General features: G+C 51.2%; 1 protein-coding gene across 6 annotated transcripts in view; it reads right to left on the bottom strand.

Moving 5' to 3' along the window:
- Window positions 1-26,129, bottom strand: part of LOC100115969 (amyloid beta A4 precursor protein-binding family B member 1-interacting protein) — a 128,731-nt gene that overhangs the window by 38,817 nt on the left and 63,785 nt on the right. Inside the window, exon 1 of one of the 6 annotated variants that reach the window (XM_016989080.2) lies at window positions 22,696-23,570. The exons of 3 other annotated variants lie outside the window; for them this stretch is intronic. In XM_016989080.2, coding sequence (XP_016844569.2) covers window positions 22,696-22,857 — 162 coding nt within the window. In that variant the 5' untranslated portion in view covers window positions 22,858-23,570. Of the gene's footprint in view, window positions 1-9,908; window positions 10,406-22,695; window positions 23,571-26,129 lie in introns of those variants that run through there. 2 more of the 6 variants (XM_031933445.1, XM_031933446.1) reach the window with 2 other exon arrangements.

The following is a 26,129-nucleotide window of genomic DNA, read 5'->3' as shown; positions in this document are numbered from 1 at the left end:
CGAGTGCGTCGGTATTTTTTCTTTTTTTTTCGTTAACTGCTGCACCGATGCTTTCGATTTAATTTTTTCCCGCCGTCTACGCTTTTTACTCGATTTCCAGATGCAATCGCGAGCGGATAACGGGTTTGTTTGTTCGCCATCTCGACGTCCGTGAATGTTTCCTTTTTCAGGCGTTGATGACACGCGGAGTTTAAGAATAAATCTCCGGCCGCAATAGAGAGAGAGAGAGAGAGAGAGAGAGAGAGAGAGAGAGAGAGAGAGAGAGAGAGACGAGCAATGCATCAAATTTTTCAGAAAAATCCGTCGTCGTTATTTATCGCTGCGGACAGTGCACGAGGCGAACAAACTTTAAGAACCGTGCGGCACAATAGCGCAATTCACCGCCACTTAAATCCTCCATACGCGCAGAAAGCTGCACTTCTTCGCTGCACTGTCCTTTTCTCTCCCTCTCTTTCTCTTTTTCGCCGCGCAGCGTATAGGACAACACTGCCGTCGCAGCCATTGTGTATACTGCTCAGTTCAGCTGCTCTCGGCTCGGTTACCGATACGCAGCGATCCTCTCTCGTCTATTTGGGATATATGGAGCAGAGGATACGCGCGCTGAGTTCGCGCGCGCGTGTGTGTGTGTGTGTGTGTGTGTGTGTGTGTGGGAAGTTACAGGAGGCCGGAAGCGGCCAATCGCCTCGTACAGCATTAGAATCGAGCGCGCGTATATGTACCTAATACTAAACGCAGAGGTTAGAGGCGAGCGGCAGCTGCTCGACATCTGCGGATTAGGTTCTCGAGTGACGGCTATGAGCGAAAAGAGCTGCTGCCTAGCTGTATCCCGAATCGGCACACTTTGACTTTACTGTTACGGCCGGGGTGACGCGCCTTAAGAAAAGGCTTGTGTTGTATAGCGCGCGCTTTCGCGAAATTGACCGACGTGTAATGTGACACCCCACGGCAACCGGTAAAAGCAACGACGTCCCTTCACTGCGCTTGTCGCGGCTATTGTGGCGATACTTCTAGCCGTCTCTATTGATAAATTAAATTTCATGTCTCCGTTGCCGTTGTCGAGGGCTACACTATTCTGCACAATATACGATGTGCATGCCTCGTACAATTAGAAACTCCTGTTGTTCGCCGACACTAATCTATTAGTCAAGTGCGGGAAAGTCGAAACAGAGTTGAAAATTTCCTTTCCAATTAAAACTCCCGCTAATTCAATGTATAATATTTTTTTCAATTTAATTAAAACCCAGAGCGGTGCAGAATAAATTTCGCAGCCACGCGGAACTGCATATCGCGCAGTTCCCGCTTCGCTCGCCGAGCGCATCGGAATAAAGCGGAGAAATAATTCAAACCAAAACGTTGCTGGAGCGCGCACGGAACTGTATTGTACAGGACACTCGAAAAAACAAATCTCCGGGAACGAGCGAAGAAAAAGGCGTAAAAGCCGCGCAGAATATCCTTGCGAGCGAGGGTGGTCTCGCGCGCGGGAATTAAAAGCTGCGAGGCTCTTCACTCTTCGCGGTTCATGCAGCGGCGCGATGTTTTACAGGGCCGAAGGACGCCGTAAAGAGAGGAATCACGCTTCTGCAGCTCGAGAGCACAAAGGACTAAAAAGCTGCAGTCTGAAACAGGCGCAAGTGGTCCCTTCTCCTTTGGCGAGACCATTACGGAGCGACGCGCACGTGATGAGTTAGCGAAGTGCTACACGACATCGGGGGGATCCCGTGCCTGTGTCTGTGTATGTGCAGTGTGTACGTAAGAGCGGGAGGACGCATAATCGAGAAAGGGATCAGTGGCTGAAGCGTACATGTGTGTCGTTTACATTGCGGATATAGTCGTGTCTCTGCCTCGGCTGTTCGGTAGCGCACGGACGGATTTATTGCGCTTGCCAAAATCCTAATTTTGCTTGCTATGCTAATGTACGGCTTTAGCAGTAGGAGCTTCGAACGCCGAATGCGCAAGTTCACCCCCTGGAGGTTTGTGCGCGAGCTAATGACGTTTCCGTGCTTTTGCATCGAGTGTACAGTATTATCCATGCAAAGAAATAAAGAATTGATTCACATCGCGGAGCGAGTCCTGATGATGTATCGAAAGATTAATCACGCGCGCTTGAATTTATTTTAATTGAGCCCTCTACGAGATTGATGTCACTATTAATGTGCAAGTTGCACATCCTCTAATTAAAAATCATTTCTATGTGACTAGACTCGCGAATCGTAAAATTGCTTATCAATGCAAGCGCGAGTATGACACCAGGCGGCCATTGAATTGATTTATGAATAGCGTGAATCGCACTATATGGCGGGTATTGCGAAATGGATTTTCGAGAATATTCTTAAAATTCGTGCTTATACCGCAAGCCGTAATTTAAAAAAAAAACGGGTCGTCTTAATCAGGCTTAATCAATTGGCCATCCACAAGCCGGCCGTTCGAAATTATTTTTACGCTCAGTCGGGAATCGTATTTAAGACTGTACACACAGAGACTGGCTCTCTTTTGAGGCTTCGACTTGTTCGCGCGCAGGCCTGCGTGCCTGGCGCCGGGCAATAATAACTCAAGTCACCCACGCTCCGAGCGCCATCTCGCGCATAGCGGCTCTCCCCTTTTCTCGAGCTCTCCCCCTCGAACGATTTAGCGGCAACTCTACGCGCGAGACGTACTACAACGAATACCATACACAAGCTCCGCGAGAGAGAAAGAAGAGAGAAAGAGCGCGCGTGTGTATCATTATCGCGAGACGAACATTCGTCGGCTGCACGCGCGAGAGAGATACTTTCAGGGGGCCTCATTGTATTGAAATTGATGCGAGAGAGATGCGCGCGTGAGAAATCGTATCTCGCGCGCGAGGGCTCTCGCCTGTGTGTGTACCCGGCGTCGGATTACAAAAATCATGCAGGGCCGATTTGCGATACGAGATTGCATAAATAACTATATGCGCGGAACGAGCGCTGCTACAATGAATTATAGCTGCATGTACACGCCAGATAAACTCGCAGCCTTATGTTCCTTCGATTATTTACTCTCCCGATAACGACGCTCTTGTTCTTATCGACGATTGTTCCTGACTCCGGGTATCTTTATTTTTTCAATTGCCCTGATGCTCACCCCATTGTATACTATAACAGTTTGCGCAGACCAGTATAATTACATGAACTATTTCTAATGGCCTCCTTATCTTTGTGCAGTGAACATTTATCTCCAACGAACGATAAAATACAGCTTTCGGCGTAATATCCAAAAATCCAAATCGATCTACGCTTCAAACTACAAAAAGTGCACCGTGAATAAGTTTTCCATACCCATATCGAGGAATTTACATTCTGGCGCATAGTATATAGCTATATAATGTGAAACCACATTCAATAGGCGAACGTGCATCATCCCTCGTTCATAGCCCTGCTCGATATCCCACGCGACTATGTATGGGGGAAAATCCATAAGAGCTGAAAATTCAAAACGTCCCTTGCGGAGAGAAGAGCTGCGTACTAAAAGAAAGCTCAAGGAAATCCCCCGCGCTATATACGTCCCGCCGCGGCGCGAGAGCGAAACTTTTTACATGGCGAGCACATATAGAGAGAAATACCGAGGCATACGCGCATCGGCGAATATAACTGCCGCTGCACACGTATGCTCTCTCGTAAATGTATATTCGAGAAAAAGCCTCTCGCAACGATGTCGCGCCCGCATTCCTCCCCCGCGTGTACTGCGTAGTGCAAAGTGCAGCCACACATGCGCGCCATTAGCGTAGAACGTTAAATTACTCGATTCGCGTGCGCATAGCTGCAGTTATGCGCACCTCCCGTCGACCGTCGTCCTTCACTGCGTGGGCGGATGGAAAAAAATAATGAGAGCAATTCGTTTGCTCGCGACTCCACTCACTGACGACGGCTCGTTATGTTGCGCGATTCGTCGTTTTTCTCATTTCTCATACGCGCTGAAAGTGCAGGCACGCGCGCCAGAGACGTATCGTAACATTTTTACGCATGCCGGATTATGTCAAGGCGGACACGTCGCGTATCCGCGGATAATCGACGCATAAGCCTATTAATTAGAATGTTTGGATTCAGGCTAATAAGACTTGAGCGGCATTCGGGTTATCGGGCAAGCAAATATACAGGTATTACGCACACTGCAGGACGAATGCAGCCGAAGCGCTATTTATAGCGTCGGTATTTACCGAGATTATCAACCGGTCGGTCGTATAACGCGGCTATACAGATAAATTGAATTCGACGCGAGCGTGCTTCGGCGCTTCTTTAAATTTACTTGCACGCGAAAAATATCGTCCGCATGAATATAAATAGACTTTTACGATCATTGGGCCAGCAGTCATAAAGAATGCAAATGAATTTACTTTACGATTCTTCCGAGGCGAAATTTACGGCAGTCCTCGCGCTCTCGGGAACAAATTTAATATTTTCGCTCGCGGCATTGACGAGCGCGTGTATAAAGTCGCTGGCCATTTTTCCAGGTCCTGAATTCGCGCATAAAGGCGGCGAAAATTCTGCTCTTTTACAACGTGTAGGCGCCAGGCGAGCAAACAAACAACACTTCATTCAATCAAGGAGCCGACGGCCGCAGTGTATAATGCCGTATACCACTGCGCGGCGATAAACACCGAAATAACGTCGTAACACACAGAACCATCCGAGCGTTTACGAGAGTGAAATAGCCCCGATCGTATAAAAGCCGCTCCACGAGCGTCGTCGGCGCGCAAACATACACGCATAGCCAAATAGACGTACTCGAATCGGACTATACGGCGGCGATATTGATCTCAGGGGCCGACGACGGGGACGCGATAAGCTACGCGCGGATTAGGGCCGTTCTAATCCATCGGGCAGTCCTCGACCCTCGTCAAGGTCGATAATTCGATTCGCGGCGTTCCCATTGTGGAGCCGGATTCCTCGTCGACTCTGCGTGTTGCATCATCACACTGGGCTCGTATGTATTATCGTAACGCGCCGGCTGTTGTGGGCATTTTGTTTGATCGAAGTCTCTAATGCGCTTTATGTTTACAGAGACTGGGCTCACGCCGATTTTTACGTGGCACAGCATTACATCGTCGTTCTTTCCTTTGTCCGCGCGCAGTCGTTTCGAGCTGGATATTCGCCGGAGTATAGGGGTACGTTCGAGAAACCAAAATGAGCGCAATGATACGGCGAAATAGTCCCGAGACGAGCGATTGCGATAAACTTAGCCGACGTGAAAAATGCCGGGAATTTCTTACAATAATAACCCGCCTACTACGCACAGATGAGGAGCCTGCACCTGAGAACGCGGCGTCTCATTTCAATATCTAAGGCTCTGACTCCCAGCGGCGGCAGCATCAGTCTCTTTTCATCCGACCGTCACTCGGAATTATGATAATGCTCGATTTTCCGAGCGCGCACAGCGAGTGAGTCGAAGGGGTCTTTGGCCTGGAGGAGAGCGGGAGGGAGATTCGGGCGCAGGTCCTATACTCCTATATACGTATAGCGCGTATATACATTCTACTCGGGGCAGGGAGAGCGACGGGAAAGCCTGTGGCACGAGAGACTAACGGGGGCAGCCCAGACGGGGGGTGACTCGCTCGCCGATGAGTCACGCTTCTCTCTCCGTCCCTGTCTAGCAACAGCCTCGGAGCTGCTGGGGTGCGGAGCCACCAGACGGAGACCGCTGCTACAGCAGTAGCTTCTATTCCCTCGTATTTTTTACCCGCGCCGCGCGCACTCGCGTATACAGGATCCGCAGACATCTTTCTGATTAAAATTGCGTTTTCCTTTTCAGAGCCGATTTTTTCACCGCGAATCCCATTTGGCTCGCAGACTCTTTAATCTGCTGCTCTGTCTCTCTCGCTCTGGCTTTGGTTTGGCTTCGCTCTGCGCGGCCGCAGCCGAGGGAGAGAGACCTGATAATTTATGCTTTTAATTCGGAGCTTCCCGTTCTGCCTTTGTTGCATTACGCGCAGCCGCGAGCGGGGAAAATAATACGTTTCGCCGGATTCGAGAGGTGCGCTCTTGAATTCGGCTTATTCGTCCGTGTAAAAACACGCGGCGGGATTCACAAATCCGCCCCGGGCCGCTGACAAAACTACTTCCATCAATCAAGAGTGGATCGAAAGTTTATCTGCGCCGAAATGTGTAATCTAGGATTATACAAATGGGTATGCAGAGCGCTTCAGCTCGAGCGCTCGTATCAACGCAAATATAACAATGAATTAGCATTTTCAAAACGAAAATTCCATACGCTCCTAATAGCACGATCATCCGCTTTCAGACACTCGGCCCCGCGTTCGTCTAATTCATTTTCACCCAATCGTTGATCCCAATCTTATCGAGTGTCCGCCGCCGCTGCGAGTTCGTATTTTACTAATGATTGTCGCGTTCCCTTCGCAAGTTCTCCCTCTCGCTCTAGCTGTCCTCGTTTTATCTCTTCTCGCCGCTCTATCTTCTTATCCGCTTCCGCGTGCGCGCGCTCGTACACGGCCTATTATCTCCCTACGAGCGCTTTTCATGGAAGCGATGCGCATTAGTTTTTAGAATCGCGTTAATCAATTCACACCGGCCGCGCTAATCGGAGGAGGCTGCAGCGTATTTTCGAGGCTGGATGGGAGAAAATTACAGGGCTGTCCGGCGCTGTTACGTCAGCCTCTGTAAAAAGGTATCGGGGATACAATCAGAGTGGTACACAAGCGAGGCCGGGCAGATTAAAGTGCTCGTGACGCCCACAACTGTCACGATATTCGATAAATCTTCCCTCCGCAGCACTAGCCTAGGCCCGCTGTGTATTTTTTCTAATGCACACGCCTGCAGTACTCTCAATCCGGCAGTTCCTTTCTCCCTTAGCCCCTAGCAGCTCGGACAAGACAGACAGCCCCGTCGGAGACGACTTCGATCCTTCATCTTGGCCGAGGGGGGTTGCGGAGCCGCTTCTCGGGTCGATCCCCCGGAAGAAAGTGTGTAGACTGTAGCGCAGGAAAGGGCGAAGAGCAACTCATCCACTCGACTTCCAGCATCTCTTACTCACGCGGCTCGAGCGCGCGCAGTCGTGACGCATCGCCCAGGAATTTTGACTATGCCGAGTGCGCGAGAGCCGACCGGACGGGCTCTAGACTATCCCTTTTGCTTCTCTCCCTGCGCTCTGTGTACAGCTCCTTTCTTTGCAGAAAGCAGAAAGGGAAGGCCCGGCAAGGCCGAGTTATTAGCCGCGAAATTGCAGCTGATCTCGCCATTAGCCGTCTTATTTATCGGTTTGCTTTGACGGTGGGTCCGCTGGAGCGAGAGAAAGAGGATATTTGCTTATATAGCGAATACCGCAGCGGAGGATGTTTGAAATTTAAGGGCCGCTTCAAACGCGAACGACGAGAGAGCGTGTTGGCACTGATGTCGGGAGACGTTTTATGAGATCGCCCTTGAGAGTTTGCCGTTTTTTTTTTGCTTCTCTTCCTCCGGCACGGCGCTCGGGAATTTCGCTTTGCACGTCGCGGCCGCTGCAAGACGACGATGATGATGATGTTGCTTGTAACAAGATTTTTGAACAGTTTAAAATTGTCGGGCGGAATATACGAGCGTAAGAGGCTCGAGAATGGGACATCAAGGCGAGGCGCATAAACCAGCCGGGAACCCGGAAGACGTAAAAAAGGACGCGAGAATGCGGCTGAGACGCTCTGGCGAGATAAGGAAAAAACAATGCTTCGCGTAAAAAGTTGAGGGTGACGATCGGTCCCATAATCTTGGTGAAAAGGCTCGATTGTCACGTTGGCCAAGGAAAAGATAAACTCGAGAGCGCACAATTAGTAGGGACATCGGGAACATGGTCAAGTTCGTTAAGAGGATGACTCCTCGGACACGCGTACCCGACAGAGCCCATTAGGCCGAACAGTACCGAAAACGCTCCCCGCAACTCTCGCCAAAGCCCGTGAAACTCGGTATAAAGCGACGAGCGGGGCTTCGCTTGATGCGCGTCGTATTTTTCTCCGAAAAACGTGACGACATCGCAAGGAGCACGCGTACAGATACACGCACCTACAGAGACGCGAGGACGACGGCGCCGGCGATTATTCAGCGCGAGTCGCGACAGCTGGCCTCGCGAGGCCATTGCCTGCGCGCGTATACTCGTACACTCGAAGCTATAAGTAGTAGTGTATGTAATATGAAGTCGGAGCAGCACATGCTGTTGCCCGAGTTCGGCTGAGCGAATCCTTTCGGCCAGGCGAAACCGGAGACGCGCGCGATGTTCGCTTCTAATTATCCTGCGGTCGTATAGCGCCTTTACAGCTCCTTCGCGCGCAGCGTGTGCTCGAGGGCTGCGTATAACTGTCTGCGCAGGTATACGCTGCCCGTCGTCGCACCGCGAGGGCTTATTTCGTTAATGAAATTTTCAAGTTGTATGAGCAATTTCGAAAGTTCCCGAGCACGTCGCGGAAAGAAATTTCAGATGCGACAGCTTAATTGCTGCGCGGGCCTCGTAATTTTTTCAGTACGAAAGAGTGTGTCGAATAAAGCCGTCATCGCGAATGCACGTGCACGCAACGTTTTTTTCCGAGTACTTATAGGCAGCACTACCCGAAGTTTATTAATCGCGCGGCCGAACAATACATCCGCTCAAAGTAGCGAGCGCACTCCGACTTTGGTCGCACAATGCGATCAATCGATGCTAATTGAAAGCGACTGCAGCAGCGAGTCGGAATTACAGTAATTCGCAGTGGCATAAGCGGCGCAGAAAGCCGAGCAATTTGTACTGTAAAAATGCGCGCGCCGTCGCGGCAAATGCTAAACGTCCCCCGAGAGAGCGCAGTGCGCGCATGTAATAATGCCGAGAGGCATGCACACGGCGAATGCTACGAATCTACGTGTGCAGCGTGTCCTTGTGATGCTGAGCGTTTGCCCGCGAGAATCGCGATAAACGAGCTGCGTGCTTTCACTGTTCTTACGCGTCGCGTTACGCGCGTATGAGTACGAATTCATAAATGCGCCTCATCTCGCTGCCCTGATTATTGCGTGAACGCGCGCGCGCGTTCTTACGCGTCGAATCGTTGCTCACATCGCGCATTGTCAGAAGTCAGCTCTCCCACGCGTCTCCATACTCTATCACCGGCGAGCGTTGCGCAACAATAATTCGTTTTCTCCCTAATCCGAAATTCCGAGCTCCTATCTCCGCCGCGGCATCTCTCGACGCGTCGTAAACCACGCGCGCGCGCGACTCTCGCCGAGGAGGTCCACGGCAGTGTACACTGTGCGCGTGTGCGCGGTGTCCTTTGGAGCACTCCGGGCCCCCGCGGGAGTCCATGTTCAAGCGCTCCGCGTTATGTAGCTACAGGACGTCAATGTCTCCCGCGGGGTCGCCGCAACGACCGCAGGTAAACTGCGAGCCCGCATAGGTGCGTGCCCGACGCGCGCTCCAACTGAGAGGATTTTCGGAGTCGGCGGTTTTTCATCGCGCACTTTCATTATCGCGCGGTGACGCGTGCCGCTGCTCGACTTTCTTCGGAACGCCGCGGCCAGTGAGTCAGCCTGGAAGTCCCGTTACGAAACGCCGCCGCGTTTTTATGACGAAGGTCGTAACACGCGCATTATCGAGCGTTTTCTTTTCAGCTGTGAATCAGCTGTTGCGGCTCTCGTGCATGTACACTTTCAAAACGCAGCTTTCCTGCAATATAACGAGGGGATTCGAAGTTCGTACGTTGCGAAGGTATATTCGGAACGCACGTGTGCGCCAGGAGTGAGCCGTCGACTCCGCATGCGTGCGAAATAAACCGCGAGGAGCGGCGATAGAAATAGCCGCGCAGAAATCCTGCAGCCCAAATTTACGCGTCGAGCGAGAGCCGTAGAGCCGCAGGACTCGTGAATAATTCTACGACGACACGCAGCGAGCGAAAGGAGCCCGTTCGCAGTTTGTCGCAGGCGTGCGGATTACGAATGCAAGGCACGTACCATTCCCTCGTCGACGGACGAGCAGCCATCCTCCTCGTAGTAGCAGTCGTCATTGTCTTCCGGTGCCGGCGGAGCTTCCGCCGCTGATGGCTCCTTCATCGTCGCCAGCCAATCCATTATATCCCGAGCCGAGATATTATTGTACTTTTATAGCCAACGCTTTCACAAATCGGACACACTCGGAACTGTAACACCTTCGAATGATTCGACACTGAAACACTGCCGCAGGCCCTTCAGTCCAATCATCGCAGGGGATCGATCGATTCGTCCACGCGGATACGAGACTGCCTTTTTTCTCGGAGCAAACCAGTTGACCGGCGATCCCGATAGACTCGTTTTCCGGCAGCGGGAGAATTTAAAGAGCCGGCGAAAAAAGCGGAGCCGAGCGCGAGAATTGACGCGGTGCGTGTGCGTAGAGACGGGCGCGCGCGCGGCAACTGCTGCAACTGCGTGTGTGCGCTGCGTGCGATAGGCTCGGCGCGGAGAGCGATTGGAGCTCTCTCTCTCTCTCTCTCTCTCTCTCTCTCTCTCTCTCTCTCTCTCTCTCTCTCTCTCTCTCTCTCTGTCTCTTTCTCTTGCTCTCTTGCTCCGCGTAGGTCCGCGTATATCTATACACTGAACTATACTCGGCAGTCGATGCCGGAGCGAGAAGCCGTCCGGAAAGCGGTTGTGTGCCTCGCCGCTGCTGCTGCTCTGGCTCTTTCTCCATCTCTCTCGTCCCCTCGCGCGGGCGCTCAGCTGCTGCCGCCGCTATCGCCGTCTCGCTCGCTCGCCCGTGCACCGGCGTATAAGCCCGGAGTGGAGGGGAGCACGAAAAAAGGGAGAGAAGGGGCCAACGCCGCGGCTCTCTCGCTCGCTTACTGAATTTCACTAAATGAAAGAGCGAGAAACGCTGCAGATATAAAGAAAGAGAGAAAGAGCCCGAGTGTACGGAGTATACTGTATACAGTAGGGAGTAAAGAGATAGCACTGCTGCCGCGGGAGAGGAAGGGACACAAGCGTGTGCGGACGCGGAGCCGAGAGGAAGAGGAACATTCGGAGATAAGATATTTTTTTTCCTCCCGAGAGGTATAATGTGCTGTGCTGCGTGTACTCTTTTTAATTAGCGCCGCTCCCGCGCGCAAAATTTTCTAATGATTATTCAAACATCATATCGCAAAGCTCAGCCTACCGCGAGCAAACGCGTCCTCGGGCTGCCGCAGCGGAGAGCAGTGTTTATCGCGAGAATCTCGGCGAGGGATTGGGGGACGCGATCGTAGATTAATATTTTTCCTGCCACGGAGAACGTCATCATGAATAAATATGGGAAAGCTTTTCACGCGCTATTGACGGGCGAGATAAGGGCGATGACTAATCGATAACGAGAATATAGTCGTTTGAAAATTTTCTCGATAATCCTGGCCGGTAAATTACGGCGATTAGAGAAGTGTCGGAGAAGCGAAATACACGCGCGCGAGCAGGGATAGAATAATGAGCGGGCCGCGTGTAGAAAGTGCAGACGAGGCTAGTTCGAACGGCTCATAGATCCCTTCCGTCGGTTCTGCCGACGCTTTTGCACGCTTCGTCCTTTTTGTTTTCCCCTTTCGTCTCGTCCGACGTCTCTCTCTCTCTCTCTCTCTCTCTCTCTTTCTCGGCGGTTCTCTCTGTATGCCGCGCGCGAATAACGTGCGCCTGCGGCTCGCCGTTCAGGGACGAGATAATGTACGCCCCTGCGCCGCTGCTGCTGCTATGCTACGAAGGAAACGCGGAGGGGAAAGAGAGAGAGGGAGAGAGAGAGAGAGAGAGAGAGAGAGAGAGAGAGAGAGAGAGAGAGAGAGAGAGAGAGAGAGCAACTGCGAGAACAATGCGAGAGAGTCGCCAGAATTTATGAGTGCCCGTTTCTCGGCTCCTTTTATTACCGACGCGCCAAAAAAGGATTGTTTTGGCTTTTCGAGGATACGCGCTAGCATTCGGAAAAACGTTCTCCCTCGAATTACTCGCATAAGATGGAATTTCGATGAATTATTTTTATCGGCCAGGTATATAATACGTCAGTGGCAGCGAAGTGAAGGATCGATCCACTCGAAGGTGCTTTATGGCCGCACTTTATTAAGGATATATAGCTGGCCGGGCAAGTTTCGACGGCGAAGGATTTAACTCGAGTGTCTGAAATGATAGATACGGCCCTGAGCTTACTGCAGGTTTGCTCGGCGCACAGAGATTGAGACAGATCAAGGGGGTCTGTTGCTGCCACCGCCGCTGTTGCCGCTGCTGCTGCTGGGCGGGATACGCAACGAGGCGAAGGAGGGAGATCGAGCGAAACTACTTATATAGTAGTAGAGAGAAAGACGGGCATCGAATCGGAGAAAGGAGAAGGAGCCGCTTGAAAAGAAACTCGTGTAGTGGCAGCGAGCGAGAGAGAGATGCGGAGGAGCGATATAATGGGCGAGGAAGAAAACGCGGGAAATAATAATGAAGGAACGACGGATAAGTCGGACGAAAGAAGTGCGCAGCTTCGGCGCGGATAAAAGGTAGAGGAAACGATAGAGGTAGGAAAAGGCGCGATGATGCGTTAGTTACGCGGTTGCCCGTGGCAACCCACGCGTCGGCTCCGAGAGTTCGAAATATATAGAACGCTGATGGAGCTACGGTACACTTTGCTGCTGCTGCAGTGTGTACACGCGCCTACGTATTTCACGAAGGAGCCCCGCGGCGAGAGCGCAATAATGCGCCTATTCATGCACGCGCGCGAGAGGACTTTTTTGTCGATGCGCGTATGAATTCGCAGAGGCGGGAGAGGAGTGTTAAATTACGCATTATTCTCCGGCACAACTGTGCCTGCGTTTTTAGATTGGTATTCCAATTGCGGTTTTCAGTTGTTTTCTCGTTTGCTTGCGCGCGGGTGTGCGGGCCTCTGGCTGGATTTTATTGGATTCGAATCGATTAAATTTCATCCAAACGTTTTCCCGCCAATCAGCGACGCCGATGCAGGTTTCGCTGTGGAGCTTCCAAAAATTGCACTCAAATCAGCGCCCCGCTGCGCATCAAACGAACTAAGCTCGGTCGTGCGCGCGGCGCTGCCATCAAAGCGTATAGCTTCTAAAATTATGAATCGCCGCCAAAAACGCGCGCACCCCGCGCAGGAATTGCGCAAAATAGAAAAATACTGTACACTGCGAGCGAGTCGAGCTCACGCCGCAGCAGAGCGGCCGTAGTCGCCGGCGAGTTAATTGATTTTGCATTCGACAGTCGAAGGGGCTGCTGCTACCATGGCTGCACCCACTATACGGAGAGCCGCGCCCGCATCGAGCCGAGGCCGCACCGATCGTTCGGTCATTGTCGCGCACGACGCGTGTACACACATGCGGAGAGACTGCGAGAGTTTGCGAATGGAGCGCGCGTACGTGTGCGCGAAGGAGAGAAAACCATACGACGATTGATGAAGAGAGAGAGAGAGAGAGAGAGAGAGAGAAAGGGGTATGCGCTGCTTTGGAAGCGAGAGACAGTGCTCGCAGTAGAGTGGATGGGACACGCATCAGAAGCTGTTCGAACGAGGGTTAATGATGGAGCGGTGCGGCTCGAAAATCAGATTAATCAGCCAAGCCCGGCTCTTCATTATTGGCCGTTTTATGAAAGGGAAACGCCGTTAAAACTGGACGCCGCTAGCTATACCAACATGCGTAATGCTGCGCACGCTAGACCTCCATTATTGGCTTCGACGGATTACAGTTTATTAGCTCGGCGATTAGGTTTAACAATAGATTCATGTAAATTTAATGAGTTTCTGCAGCGAGTATACATCAGTGGATATTATTCGTGAATTATTCAAGCCGAAGAAAAACACGAAAATTCCGCTCGAATATTTTCTCAGCGCCGACGTCGAGTCGTAATTACACCCCGACGCTCTGCGTAAACGCCGCGTGGCTCGCTTATTAGATGTCCTTTAATATGTGTGCGCGTTCGAGTAAACACGCTGAGAACATCAAAGACCGCGTCGTATGCGCCGCAATTATAACACACATCGCAGGTAAGTTTTAACAAATAATTTCCGAAGAACGAGAAAACGGTAATTACCGAACTATTTCATGCATAAGCGTCGGACTTTGCAGGCATGAAAATTCGCGTTCAAGTAGCTCAATTTACCTGTAACTTCGAGTCGAGGAGATTTAATTAAAGGTTCGCTCCGCGCGAGAGTCAGGGCGAAACGACGACGAAGAGAGCAGCAGTAAGCCAGTTTGACTCGTCGGATTTTTTAATTGCCCCGATGCGCGCAGAGAGCTCGGCGACCTCGACGGGTCGAATAAAAATGCAGCGTTTCATCTAATAGCTTCATCGATTTCAGACGCTGATAAGGATCGCGAGAGCGCGAGGGGGATCCGGCGCGGATAAGGCCTTTACCAATTTGCATACCACGCCGGCACAGGCGCCGCTGAGCTCGACGCGATATCTAGATTATGCGCTGCTCTTACCTGGTCTGTGCTGCGCACCGAGCATTATCCGTTTTTGTCATCCGGTCGGAAGACGGGGTCCCATCGCTTTCAATTAAATTCTCTTTAGTCGCTCGCATCCTCGCACATTGTATTCGGTTAATAATCTAATTTACGCGCGAGCCATCGAAGGTAAGGTTCGCGTTTTCGAGCGATAACTATTCGTTGAACGAAACTTTCTTGACAAACTCGCTGTCATTGTTTGTCAGCTCAACGACGAGCCCGTGGTTAAGGCAACTCGTTTATGCTGCGGCGTTATTTCGTTATCGAAACGGCGAATGGCGCGCGTTCTACCTTGTCACATAATTATGTAACTGATAAATGCTCAATACTCGGCGCTTGTAATTTAAATAATTTACATGCGGATAGCCATCGATATAACAAATCAAACTTTTGAAAGCCGATCAGGTTTATCGAAAACTGGTTCCCTCGATCGCTTCGACCACGCGGTTTCGACTCGGTTTTCTCCTTTTCTGCTCTTTCGCAGGTATGCGATGTGAAAATCAAGCTTATTTTTCTTGCATTTCTTTCGCGAGCCGATCGATATTTCACCCCGACTCGCCGTGTCTTCCGCACAACAATGCGACACTGAAAATCCTTCAACACACAACCCGATATCTCGGGACATTCCTTTCGCCGCCTAAACGGCCCGCTCTTGAGTAGTTTCTCGAAAGCTCGCCCCATAAAAAATGCGAGCGCACATTTTTACCGATAATAAAGCCTATCTGCGATCCGTGTTCCCGGAATCCCCATTTGCACCTCCGGAGATGCGTTTTTTTCCTCTTCGGCTCGCTCCCCGCGCACTATTTTTATCTACACGAAATTCTCTCCCTCGCTCGCGCGCACCGCAATTTGCCACCCTAATGCTCCAGCTCGTTTCTCTCTCCCGGATATCTCAGCCACGGCATCTTTCCGTTCGCTCGCTCTCGAGGCAGCTCGTACACAGAGGAGAGCAAACTGCTCGATAATAACCCATAAACTCAAGAGTCCGCGTAATACGCTCTTATTTTCTCCGGCGTTCATCCGCGTATATCATTTTTACTCTCGTCCTCCATGTATAACACACGGCGTTTCACCGTCCGCTTCATTTTTCCGCTTAGTTATACACAAACGTAATACGCCTGTGAGCAGTATGTGGAGCTTTCCCTGTGTAATTGAATCATTCTTTGAGCAGCTCTTGAAACAGCAATTTAACGTGAAAATAAATTACAATCCCATCATTCGTGGATTTGCAACGTCGATCAATTCAATAACTCCATCGAGAACGAAATGTATGGCACAATAGTGTAGCTGGGTCAATTTAGGGCAGATGCTCATTCTTTCGAAAAAAAGGCTTTAACGTGCTCTCTGTCTGCCTCGGACGTGATTCGACGCGGAATGCCCCAGATGCAATTCACTCGCCGACCGCCTCCGCCGCGCTTCAGTCTGTTCCTTTTCTGAACTCATTACAAGTCCGAGCGCATTACGGGCCGACTAGCGAAGGAGCGCGCGCGAGCCGGGAGATGAGGATAGGAGGCCATGCTGGCTCTCTCGCTCTCTTCTCGCGGCAACTCTCGAGATAAGAAACGGCTGGCCGCGCGCGCATTATCCCTGCGCGCATACGTACGCGTGTATTTTTAGATTAATATGCTGCGATCATCATCTCATGTTTTATGTAACGGCGCCACGAGCCTCTCGCTGCGTTTGCTGGAAAGGCTTTTTCTAGTTTTCATTAGAGACGAGCCTCGAGCAACTGCTGCGCCAGTTAACTCGATCGCCTAGTATTTACGCTTTATACGCGCTCGCTCGACATTCGCGCGAAAGCTCACTAGGAGCTTCGGGCTAACTGAATTTTTTCGGCATAATAAACGTTTCGATGTACGCGCGTCTGACCTTAATACGCGAATTCTCGTATTTACTTTTTCTTCGATATTTTCGCGGATAAGAGATATTGTTATTTTTGTTTGAAGAGCGTTTTGATTTCAAAAAGGCGATTGGAATTCGCGACGATGGGTACGTATTAACTTGTAATTTCGACGCGCATTAACTATAATTTCCTCGCGCAATCATATGAACCATTTACTGACTATCTATGTAATAACGCCAAATAAATGAAATTTCATTATATGTTTTTGATGTCTCGTTAAATGCACAACTGTAAATAATGTACGGAAAACGGGAGGGAATTCACCGACGATCTCACGTATAGTCGCTGCTCACGTAGTGTGAAAATCGCACGAACGCGCGTGTAATAAAAACCTGTAATAAAAACGGAAAATCGAGCTCGAATAACCTCTTCGATATGAAAAAAGAAAAATGGGTCAGCGTCGCTTGCATTATGTCGCGGAAAATAGCTGTTGCCGTTGTCTTTGTGCAGAGCGGACTATAATATGGAGGTGGCGCTGCAGAAACGATTGCAACAGCACGTTACGGCCAGCTGTTGTGCTCGCGCGCACTTACGATAATAACGACGTGTTTATAAACCGACTAAGCTGACAACCGGAGTCAGCCGCCGGCTACATATTCCGTTGATTTTCTTACGAGTCTTGTTTACTTTCCATAGTATTACTGTACTAGGCCGCTTTGTATTTTCGATTGTCGGAGTCTCGGAGGTGTTTAGTAATCCACTCTTTTCATATACTAAAGCGATATGTTTATTTGGTATCATTTTAATAAACTCCTGGAATTCGAGCCCACTCTTCCAGCCGTTTAGCATCGTCCGTAACCCTTTCCCAATTCACTCGCGAAGTGTAATTTTCCGGTTGAGTCCATCGTAAAACGATGCCCCGAACGTGCTGACGCAGCTTAAAGAGAAGTAAATGAGCTACAGGCGAATAATCGCGAGCACGAGGGAGGCTCATCCCCAGGCAGAATCGAAGCCTCGAAAAGCCGGAGAATTAATAATAGCTCGACATCCATACGGCGCGCGAGAGGCATTCCGACTCGTTATGACGCGCGTGCATCGCCGCGTAATAGCGGGTCTTCTTCGATCGTAATCACCGTCATCATCTGGCCTTTCGCGTGCGCGCTCGAATGTAGACCAATTTTTTTAATTCTGCACGCTCGTAGGCGTGTGGAAATAATCGAAACGCTAATAAGAAAATAGCCGTCGATCTTACGTCAGCACCCTCAAACACAATGATTTATCGAGGAAAAAATTGAGCTATAAACGTCGAATCCGCGAGAGACGGCGCGCTTTTTGTATAAAAGCCGCGAGAGATCTCGATCTCGATACCGGTGCTTGTACGTACGCGCGCAAGTGCCAGCAGCTGAAGCAGCAGCGAATGGCCGACGACTTCTTTCAGCACACTGCGGCAGCCGCGCGCGGAGCCGCCGTTTGTCTCTCAGCGCCGCATGTCTGTACAATGTGCTGCATTCTCCTCTACAATCGCCGTACGAGGAATGCGCTGCAGCGCGGACGGTTTGAATCAGCATAATGCCGCGTTATGCTGATAGCCGGCGACGCCGTCCCTCTTTCGGAGAAATCGGTTTAGAGCGGGAAGAAAGGAGGAAAGAAGGAAGGACGTGGAAGAAAAGAAGACGAGTGCAGGGAGCGCATTAAATTCAAATGCGTGCGGCGCCGAGCGGAGGGGGAGAAGCCGGCGACGCTGATTCAACGCTCGCGTCCGCGCTCTTTGCATAACAACGGCAATAACAATAATCTGCGAGATCCTCGCGATTCAAATTTCAATTTCAGATCTAGCTACGCTGCTGCTCCTTTTGTCTCGCCGTCTCGTTCGCTGCGCAGATAACTACGTAAGCGCTTCTTCCTATATCAAAAACGGGAATTATTCGCACTTTGTCTTGCGTGCGCGGGCGATTGTCGCGCGACTCGGAAATGCAATTATGCGAATGAGATTCGCGCGAGACAAACTCGAGCGCTCGATCGTAAATTAAATCTGACGAGAAAACATCAACGCAGACATGACCTGAATTTGTTTGTTTATCACGACTTACGCTGATTCCTCTAGCAATCACCTCTGAGTTGCGAAAGATAACTGTTACTCACCTGAAACAGAAAAAGAGACAAGTAATGTTTTACGTGAATTCTAATGTTCTACGAAAAATCGGTACATTAAATGTCACAGTAAATTCGAGACAGTATGGGCTTGCTAAGTTTCCGAGACAAACAAGAGTTTAAAAATATTCCGTGGTGGAGGTCAGAACTTCGGTGGTCCAGGCGTCGTAACTCTCGAGAGCAAGACAGAGGGGAAGTGGCCAAAATTCATATTATCTCGTGTGCGCCCGAGCGAAGGATGCTGCGCGCGCGCGCACAAAGCAAAACTCACGGGAGGGTCCTCTCGTCAGTGTGTGTAGTAGCTTTGGAGTAGACCTCGGCCAACAGCCGAGATTTACTTTTTCGAGAGGAGCCGTAAGATCAGACTGGCCGCGGTCGAAAGTCCTTTCCAGCAGGGACAATATTCGCGACGACCTCGAAAGAGAGAGAGACGACGTTAAGCTTTCTCGCAATTTCCATTCAGCCATGCGCGCAGTGTCCCCTCGCGCGCTTTTGTCCGGGCAGCGAGAAATTATTAAGGGGTCTCTTGTTCTTTCGCGGACGTCGCTACTGATGCCGCGCGCTCTTTTATCTCTTTTCCAAAGTATTATAAGAGATGCCTTTTTAATGAGAGCCTCGCTCGACTCTCGGCTTTATCTCTCGGATACACTTTCTCTAAAAGTTTTTTAATTGAATTTCGCCACATTGGGCGTCTTTTTTTTTTTTTTTTTTTTTGTTGTTTTCGGACAATTTATTCTACCGATCTTAACAAGTAGTGTCCTTGTTACATTAATTAAGCCGGGCACAATTCCGAACTCAATTTTTCGATCATCGAGAAGATAGCGAGAATGAACGTAATTTTTAGTATCACAAGTTATAGGAGAGCGATCGTATACCTCCATGGGAATGGCTAAGCTTGTATTCTCAACAAATATCTCCCATTCGTCGCGAGCGTAATAATACACAGTTCATATAGCTCGTCAAACCGGGCGCGAATCGTTAAGGCCTCGTCACGAGCAGCCCGTAAAAAGCGAGCCATCAGTGCTGATCAGGAGAAATGGCAAGCGAGTGCGGATTTCGCGCCGCGCTAATCGCGCGCGATTGAGACGAATTGCCTTAGCTCGCGCCGAGGGAATAATGCTGGCGCAAGAGAGACGTTGACGAGTTCGCCGAATCGCCGCCGATCTATCCTCGCACACGAGTCGCGCAATCATAATCGTCGTGGGACATTAATTACAATTAGGAAAATTGCGCGAACGGGTATGTATACCAGAACTCGTCGTTTGCAACCGTTATGCGAGTATCGAAATTGTCGCCTATCGCTGTGCGCTCGATGTGTAATAGGATGAAATACGCTCAACAGGTCTCGCGCCCCACATCGCGAAGGAAAATCAAAAAACGTACTCCGGCCTCGTCAATGCTAACGGTACGTATAGGCCGACCAAAACTGCATTATTTTCCATTCGCAGCCTACATCAGTCGCAGAGCGTTCTGGTTCAGCTACACGTGACCGCATCAGCGGGCATAATAGAATCCCAGCTAGAAGAGTACGCGCCGACGCTTCATCGGCTCGATGAGGCGTAGAAGCGTGCGAAACCGCAGGAATGCTTTGAGCTCGCGCTCTGTCTCGCACGCGAAAGGAAGAAGCGCCGCGAACTCTTTTCTTTGCGAGCTTGTACACACACACGGAGACAAGGCGCGAAAAGGGTTTCGCCGTGTGGCGCGGGGAGCGCGCAAAACCACACAAAGCGAGCCACGAAATGAAAAGATTGAGTTCTCTCTGTCTCTCGGTCCTTCCTCTCCTCTCCTCCTGCTTCTTTTCGAGGTCGCGCGCAGTCGAGAGGTGTATGCAAAGGAGCGAAAATAAACGAGCGTACTGCATGATTCCACGAGTCGGGCTGCGCTGGTTGGGCAGTCGAGGCACGTGCCGAACAATGGCGTTCGACAACGCCGGCCCGCAGCCTGCCAAAAATTACATGCAGATTGCTACTTTGGACGGAGAATCGCCTGTGATAATGCATCGGCCAAGTCGCAGATCGAATGGCTAATTAGGGGAATTGTTTGGCCGAGGAGTCGTCTCCCCCGATCCGTGCAGCGCGGGGCTACGTGAGCTGAAAAATCCAGTCCCCTGCTAATTATGCTTATTTATTTGGACGATAGCAGAAGGTGCAGTCTCATCGATGTGCAAACGTCTCGCGCGAATCAATGAGGAATCACACCGGGGGTCTTATAGGAAAATCAATAACGCCGAGTAAATCAATCGGTATCGCTCGTCCGATCGGAGCGAGTCCTTATAAGCGCGGGCTCGAAAAAGCTCCTCCTCGCGCGCAACCCTTGCTCGCATCTCTCCCGATCGAGAATAACAATCGGACGCGGCGCTGCCTACAGAGCAGCGAGCTTTGTGCATACCGACACGCGTTCGTCGCCATCGGCATGCGCGCCGTTCTTCCTCATCAACTCGCCGATAAATTCAGCGGCGGTAGCAACCGGGCGTCGATTTATGGCTGAGCGGCTCGAGTGTCTCAAAAACGCCAAAGCTCGGCCTCGTAAATCGCGATCGCGGATGTGCAGCGGCGGCGGCCTTGACCGCGCGCGACAAAGGTATCTCGGGAATCTGCTACCGTCGCAGCTCGTTCTCGCGACAAAAGGCTCACGTCGCTCGCGAAGCCGGACCTAATGGATGTCACGCCGGAGCAACGTCTTCGCGGAAGCTTCTCGGCTAAGCGGATAGCTTTCAGCCCGCGCCCCAAGATGTAATCTATCGAGCTCGCGCTTTTCTTTATAGCCTGCACACGGCTCTCTGACGCCGTCGCATTGTCTCTTTGTCCATCGACGAAGAAGTGGAGGACTGGTCCTATGACGCGTGCAGCTTATTAATTCGATCTAGCGATTAACGGACTTTCCTACGCGACAGAGAGCTTTCGCGCTTCTCGTCTTCCGGCCGAGTCACATCAACGATCAAGAAGGCATCGCCGAGAGCCCAAAAAAGCGTGCAAATGCCGGAAAGGAGAGGCCGTGCAAGTAGTCCAGGCTCTCGAGCGCAGATAATTCATGAATGTCGATACGAAATGCTCCCTCGGTATCGGCGCGTGACGACAACGCCATAAGAAGCTCTCTGGTCCGCGAGCGCGCGCCAGATTTAGAACTCCCCGCAAGAAAGGAGCGGCTCGCTGCAGCAGCCGAGTTTCGACGCGAAGAGCAAAACAACACTGCGAGTCGGAGAACGAGAGGAGTTGAGTGGAGAGAGAGAGAGAGAGAGAGAGAGAGAGAGAGAGAGAGAGAGAGAAAACGGACTTCAAGGCCCCACGAATGCACGTGTCGTGACCAGTCGGCGATCCTCCCGGGCCGATATACATGACTCCTCTCTGAGCGCGCGCGCGCGCGCGGGGTGCTGAATGTACTTACGTCGGCATTTTTTCAACCGAGGACTGCTGCAGCCCCGAGATCCGCTAACTAAATGTGAATTATTCATGCGAGAACATTTTTCTCTCCAGCGCTTCGGCGGCCTACACCTCCAGAGTTGCTTTACAAGCGCCGAGCGACGTTGTTTTTTCCCGGCTGTTTCGATTATTTGTACCGATGGAATATGGAGTGTATTGATTCGTTATTGAGGCGCACGCTGCACGCACGCGTCTCTCGCCGCGCCGGGGAAAAGGGTCGCGTAGGCGTGAATAAAATTTCGTCGGTTGCGGACGACGGTGACTCGATGAAAATAAGGGTGCTGTGTTTTCGAGCGAAATGCAAATTCATTACATCGATGTTATTTATGTCGCACGCGAGACTCGCGAATCTAATTAGGGATATATTTTAAAACGCTTGCAACGAGAATAATAGTATTATACAGTAAATCTTCGGTGGTTTATAAACTGTCCACACGGTAATTCATCGCCTACTCGAATCGGCCGATATTGCAAATTGTCAGCACGCGCATTAAATTCCAAGCGCTGAATTTGCATAAGACGATATTTCGCACAGGTCATTACGATCGCAAACAAAACATCAAAGAGGCTGAGTCACTTTTAAACCGTCCGAATATATTAACGTCATACTCCGAGCGCGAGCTAAATGTTGCAAGGTATAACTGCGAATGCGGGCGAATAACGTATTACCTATAATCATAAAGTCAAATTCACGTCGTATATCTAACGCGCTTCGAACGACCAACTATTATGTTAATTTTCGCATATCCTATGTATCAAAATAGGCGATTTATCGATAAACAAAATGCCGCACTGAATTCCCCCCGATCCTCTGCGCGACACCGACCTCATAGACACCGTAGACGCGGAGCCAGATTCCAACGGGTGTCTCTCAGCCGCAATTACGCGCTGTCCCTAATTCTTACCGTCTTGAGGATGCCCTTAGCAGACGTCTTGCGGGCCTTGCATCTCTCGAGAAGCGCGGCAGTCGGCATCATGGTGGTGGTGTTGCTCCGGGCCAGCGGCCTGTACTCGTCCCCGTGACGAAGCTTCGAGGAGCCGCGACTCGCGAGCGTGCCGCACAGCATGATTCCTCTTATCCGCGCTGGTGAAAGGGAACTGCGACTAACGGAACTCGACGCAGGGTTTCATCGGCCCGATGATCCTCATTATGGACTACTTCGCGTACGGTCACTCGCGTCCCGGTGCTCAGCTGCTTCTTTCAAAATGTTTTGGACTCTCGGTGATCAATTAAGCGACTCGCTTGGATATTCAGAGCAGCATCTGTGACTGTATGACTCCGCAAGAACTTGGTCCCGTACGGTAATTCAAGCTTATCGTACTTTCACCTTATTTACAAGACTCTCGCGAACGCGAGGACGGGGGAAGGAGCTGAGTTCAGCCCGCGCCAGTCGAGAACTATTTTCAATAACTCAGCAGAAGTCGTTGATGCTCGGCTGCGCAAAACTTCGCCGCGCTTATCTGCGACTCTTTATTTCGCCCCTTGAGCGATATTTCATCGGTGCAGTCTCGTCACGGCCGCGGAAAAGTTTTTCGTACACAGGGCACGGCGCGACTCACAAATCAGCTCCAGAGGACTGCTTCGCTGCCGATTCTCCGCAGTCTCGTTTTCTCGTTCCTCGGCGCCTGCACTCCCGGATTCCTGCATCTATTTAAGCGCTGCACTTCCTCTTCTTTTTTTCGGCTCCTCTCGCAGGTCAGTGTTAATTAGCGGGCGCTTTTTGGAAACGCGGTGGAATTCCAGAGGGTGAGGTGATCGACCTCTCCACGGGCTTATCGTGTTTCCTCGCTTTCCACGAACTCCCCCCCCCCCCCCTTTGCCGCACAGATGAATCTCCGTGTGCAGCGAGACAGTCAATTAAGCCCTTAATTCACGCGCTAGGCGAATACGCAGCAGCAGCGGGAGTTGTAAAACGAGCGCCTCATAAATCTTCGGATGCGTTTAGAAGGGCGATCGATTAGTGTTGATCGATCGGCCGGTCGGTGACCGGTAGTGAGTCCATCGACGAGTCGTCGGGCTGTTTTACACTTCGGAAATGAGCTGCTCCTCCTCTTTCGCTGAACTTGAACAATTCCTCAACGGCTCACTGACCGCATGCTGTTATCCTTTTTTCTCTCTCACTCTTCGGAGCGTCAAGCGCGCGCGAGAGGACAATGCAGCGTCCTTGGAGCTTCACGCTCGGGAGGGCCCGCGCGACGACACACCCTCGTAGCTCGATATTACCCGCGGATCTTCCGGGCGACAAGTTTCTCACGGCGGGACAAACTGTAGAGCACGACTGCGCGATCGGGAGACGCTGATTAACGGTGATCTCGGGCTGCGCGGACGCGGAGAGAGTCGCGGACCGACTGAGAGAGGCGAGTGTGTGTGTTCGCGTGCACGCGAAGAAAACCCCACTACGGGAGAGCGAGCGGCCGATTTCATCAGCGGCACACCCGCTGCTGCGTGTAGGATGTATGCACGGCGCACTGCACTCTATAGTCCGAGCCGAGAGAGCTGCGCTCGCGTGCCTCGCGGCACAGATACCGGCAGTGTTTCTCAATGCGCGGATTTCGTCCTTATGCACTGCGCTTGCATACCGATCCCATATTCTCGCTTCGGTCGCTGCTGGCGGATGGACCGATACGAAATATAAGAGGACGGAAATAATCGCAGGCACTTTCTAGGATCTACGGATCCGGAAAAGTTTCATTCGCGCGTTCGTGCTCAATGAGACGAGGCATTTTATCGATATTTATTGCCGCACGAGTGAAAAGAAGATAAGTCACGCACACGCGAAGATAAACTCACGACTTATCTCGGTTTTATCCAGCGACGGAATGCAGCGTAGCCATTTCCTCTCCGCATCCGTAACTGCCGATCTCTGTTTTTTATTGTTACCTCGGATAACGATTATTCTCTCTGCGAATACTCTCCCGATAAAATACGCGTCGCGCGATGCCTCTGCCCGCAGCATAAATTCAATTAGCCGCGTGCGTAACATCGATGCTGCATGTCAGCGCGCAGTATCGCAACAACATCTACCGAGGCATGCATAGCGCCACCAAACAAACAAAGTCGATCTGCTCCGAGTCTCGCGAGCGTAAGCAGCGCAGTCAGCGTTGAACTGGTTACTCACAAAGAGCTGATCCCCTACATCCACACACACACACACACACACATACACACACGCGAGCTTGCGCGCGATCAGCGCCAAAGTTTCAGGTGAGGCTCCGACTGACGCCTGATTTATGCATTAAACAGACTCGCGCGCACGCAGTCATCGCTCGCGGATTGAGCTCGGCTGCTGCTGTACAACACCCCCCGCGGCTGCACCGAGAGCGGATGTAATTTTCGCGTGAGTCAAGCCAGTCACCCCCGTCATAGATTCACCGTCTGCGTCGCGTTTGTAGGTATACGCAGAGTGACGCACCCCATGGCGCTGTATATCGGTAATATCAATGGGCGAAATGCAAATTGCGCCTCGACGTCGCTGTAACGACCCCCCGCAGATTGCGAACGCGCGCTGCTTTCCACCCTTTTTTCACGGTCGCCACCGGGAATATTCGGCGGGCGCGTTTAAGGACAATTGGCCGGGCTTTTTACCGTATGCCGGCTATCCGCAATCGCGCGAATAATTGTGCGTTTGTAATGCTGTTTCGGTTGAAACAACGCTATTTTGCAATTCCGAAAAGCCAATGTTTCTCTTCTAGAGCGAGAACGGCCTGATCAAATATTTTGTTTTCGATACCGCGTTATGAAAACATCGCGCGTGCACGTGTGTGCCGACGACGAGTCGGGCGTAAAGAAGCAATGACGTCGAGATCGCACCGCAGCACGCGAGGCGCAACATAGTACGACTGTTTGTTCACCGCAATTTCGTCTATACGTGTGCACACGATTCGATTCATCAGGTCCACACAATGCGCGAGCTTTTGAGAATCTCTGTGTATGCGCGCGCACGCATCGGACACGAAAGAGAAAGAGGGGCCGCTCCATCGTAGTGGGATGTATAGGATGCACGCTTGGCTCGACCGACAGATGTTTTCTCTCGGCCAACTGTTGCTGCCGGGCCCCGGACGGGGGAAGTGGGGCCCGATGCAGTCCTCGTGCGCCTTACACACTCCACACACACATACATAATGCATAACAAGCCGAAAGGGAGGTTCGAGCGAACACCTGATTTACCGAATATTGAAATAAGGAGCTGTTGCTGCTATTGCTGCAGGAGCCGAGTGGCCAGAAACAAAGAGACGAGTTGCCGAAAAAGTGAATGTAAAAACGGCGATACTCGTCTCTGCGGTTTGTCTTGATGATTAATGAGAAGGTACAATATAATATATTGCGAAAGACGATTTT

This window comes from Nasonia vitripennis (assembly GCF_009193385.2).
Source record: "Nasonia vitripennis strain AsymCx chromosome 1 unlocalized genomic scaffold, Nvit_psr_1.1 chr1_random0009, whole genome shotgun sequence".
NCBI lineage: Eukaryota > Metazoa > Arthropoda > Insecta > Hymenoptera > Pteromalidae > Nasonia > Nasonia vitripennis.
The sequence above is the reverse complement of the archived record's forward strand: the minus strand, read 5'-3'. Positions and strand labels throughout refer to the sequence as shown.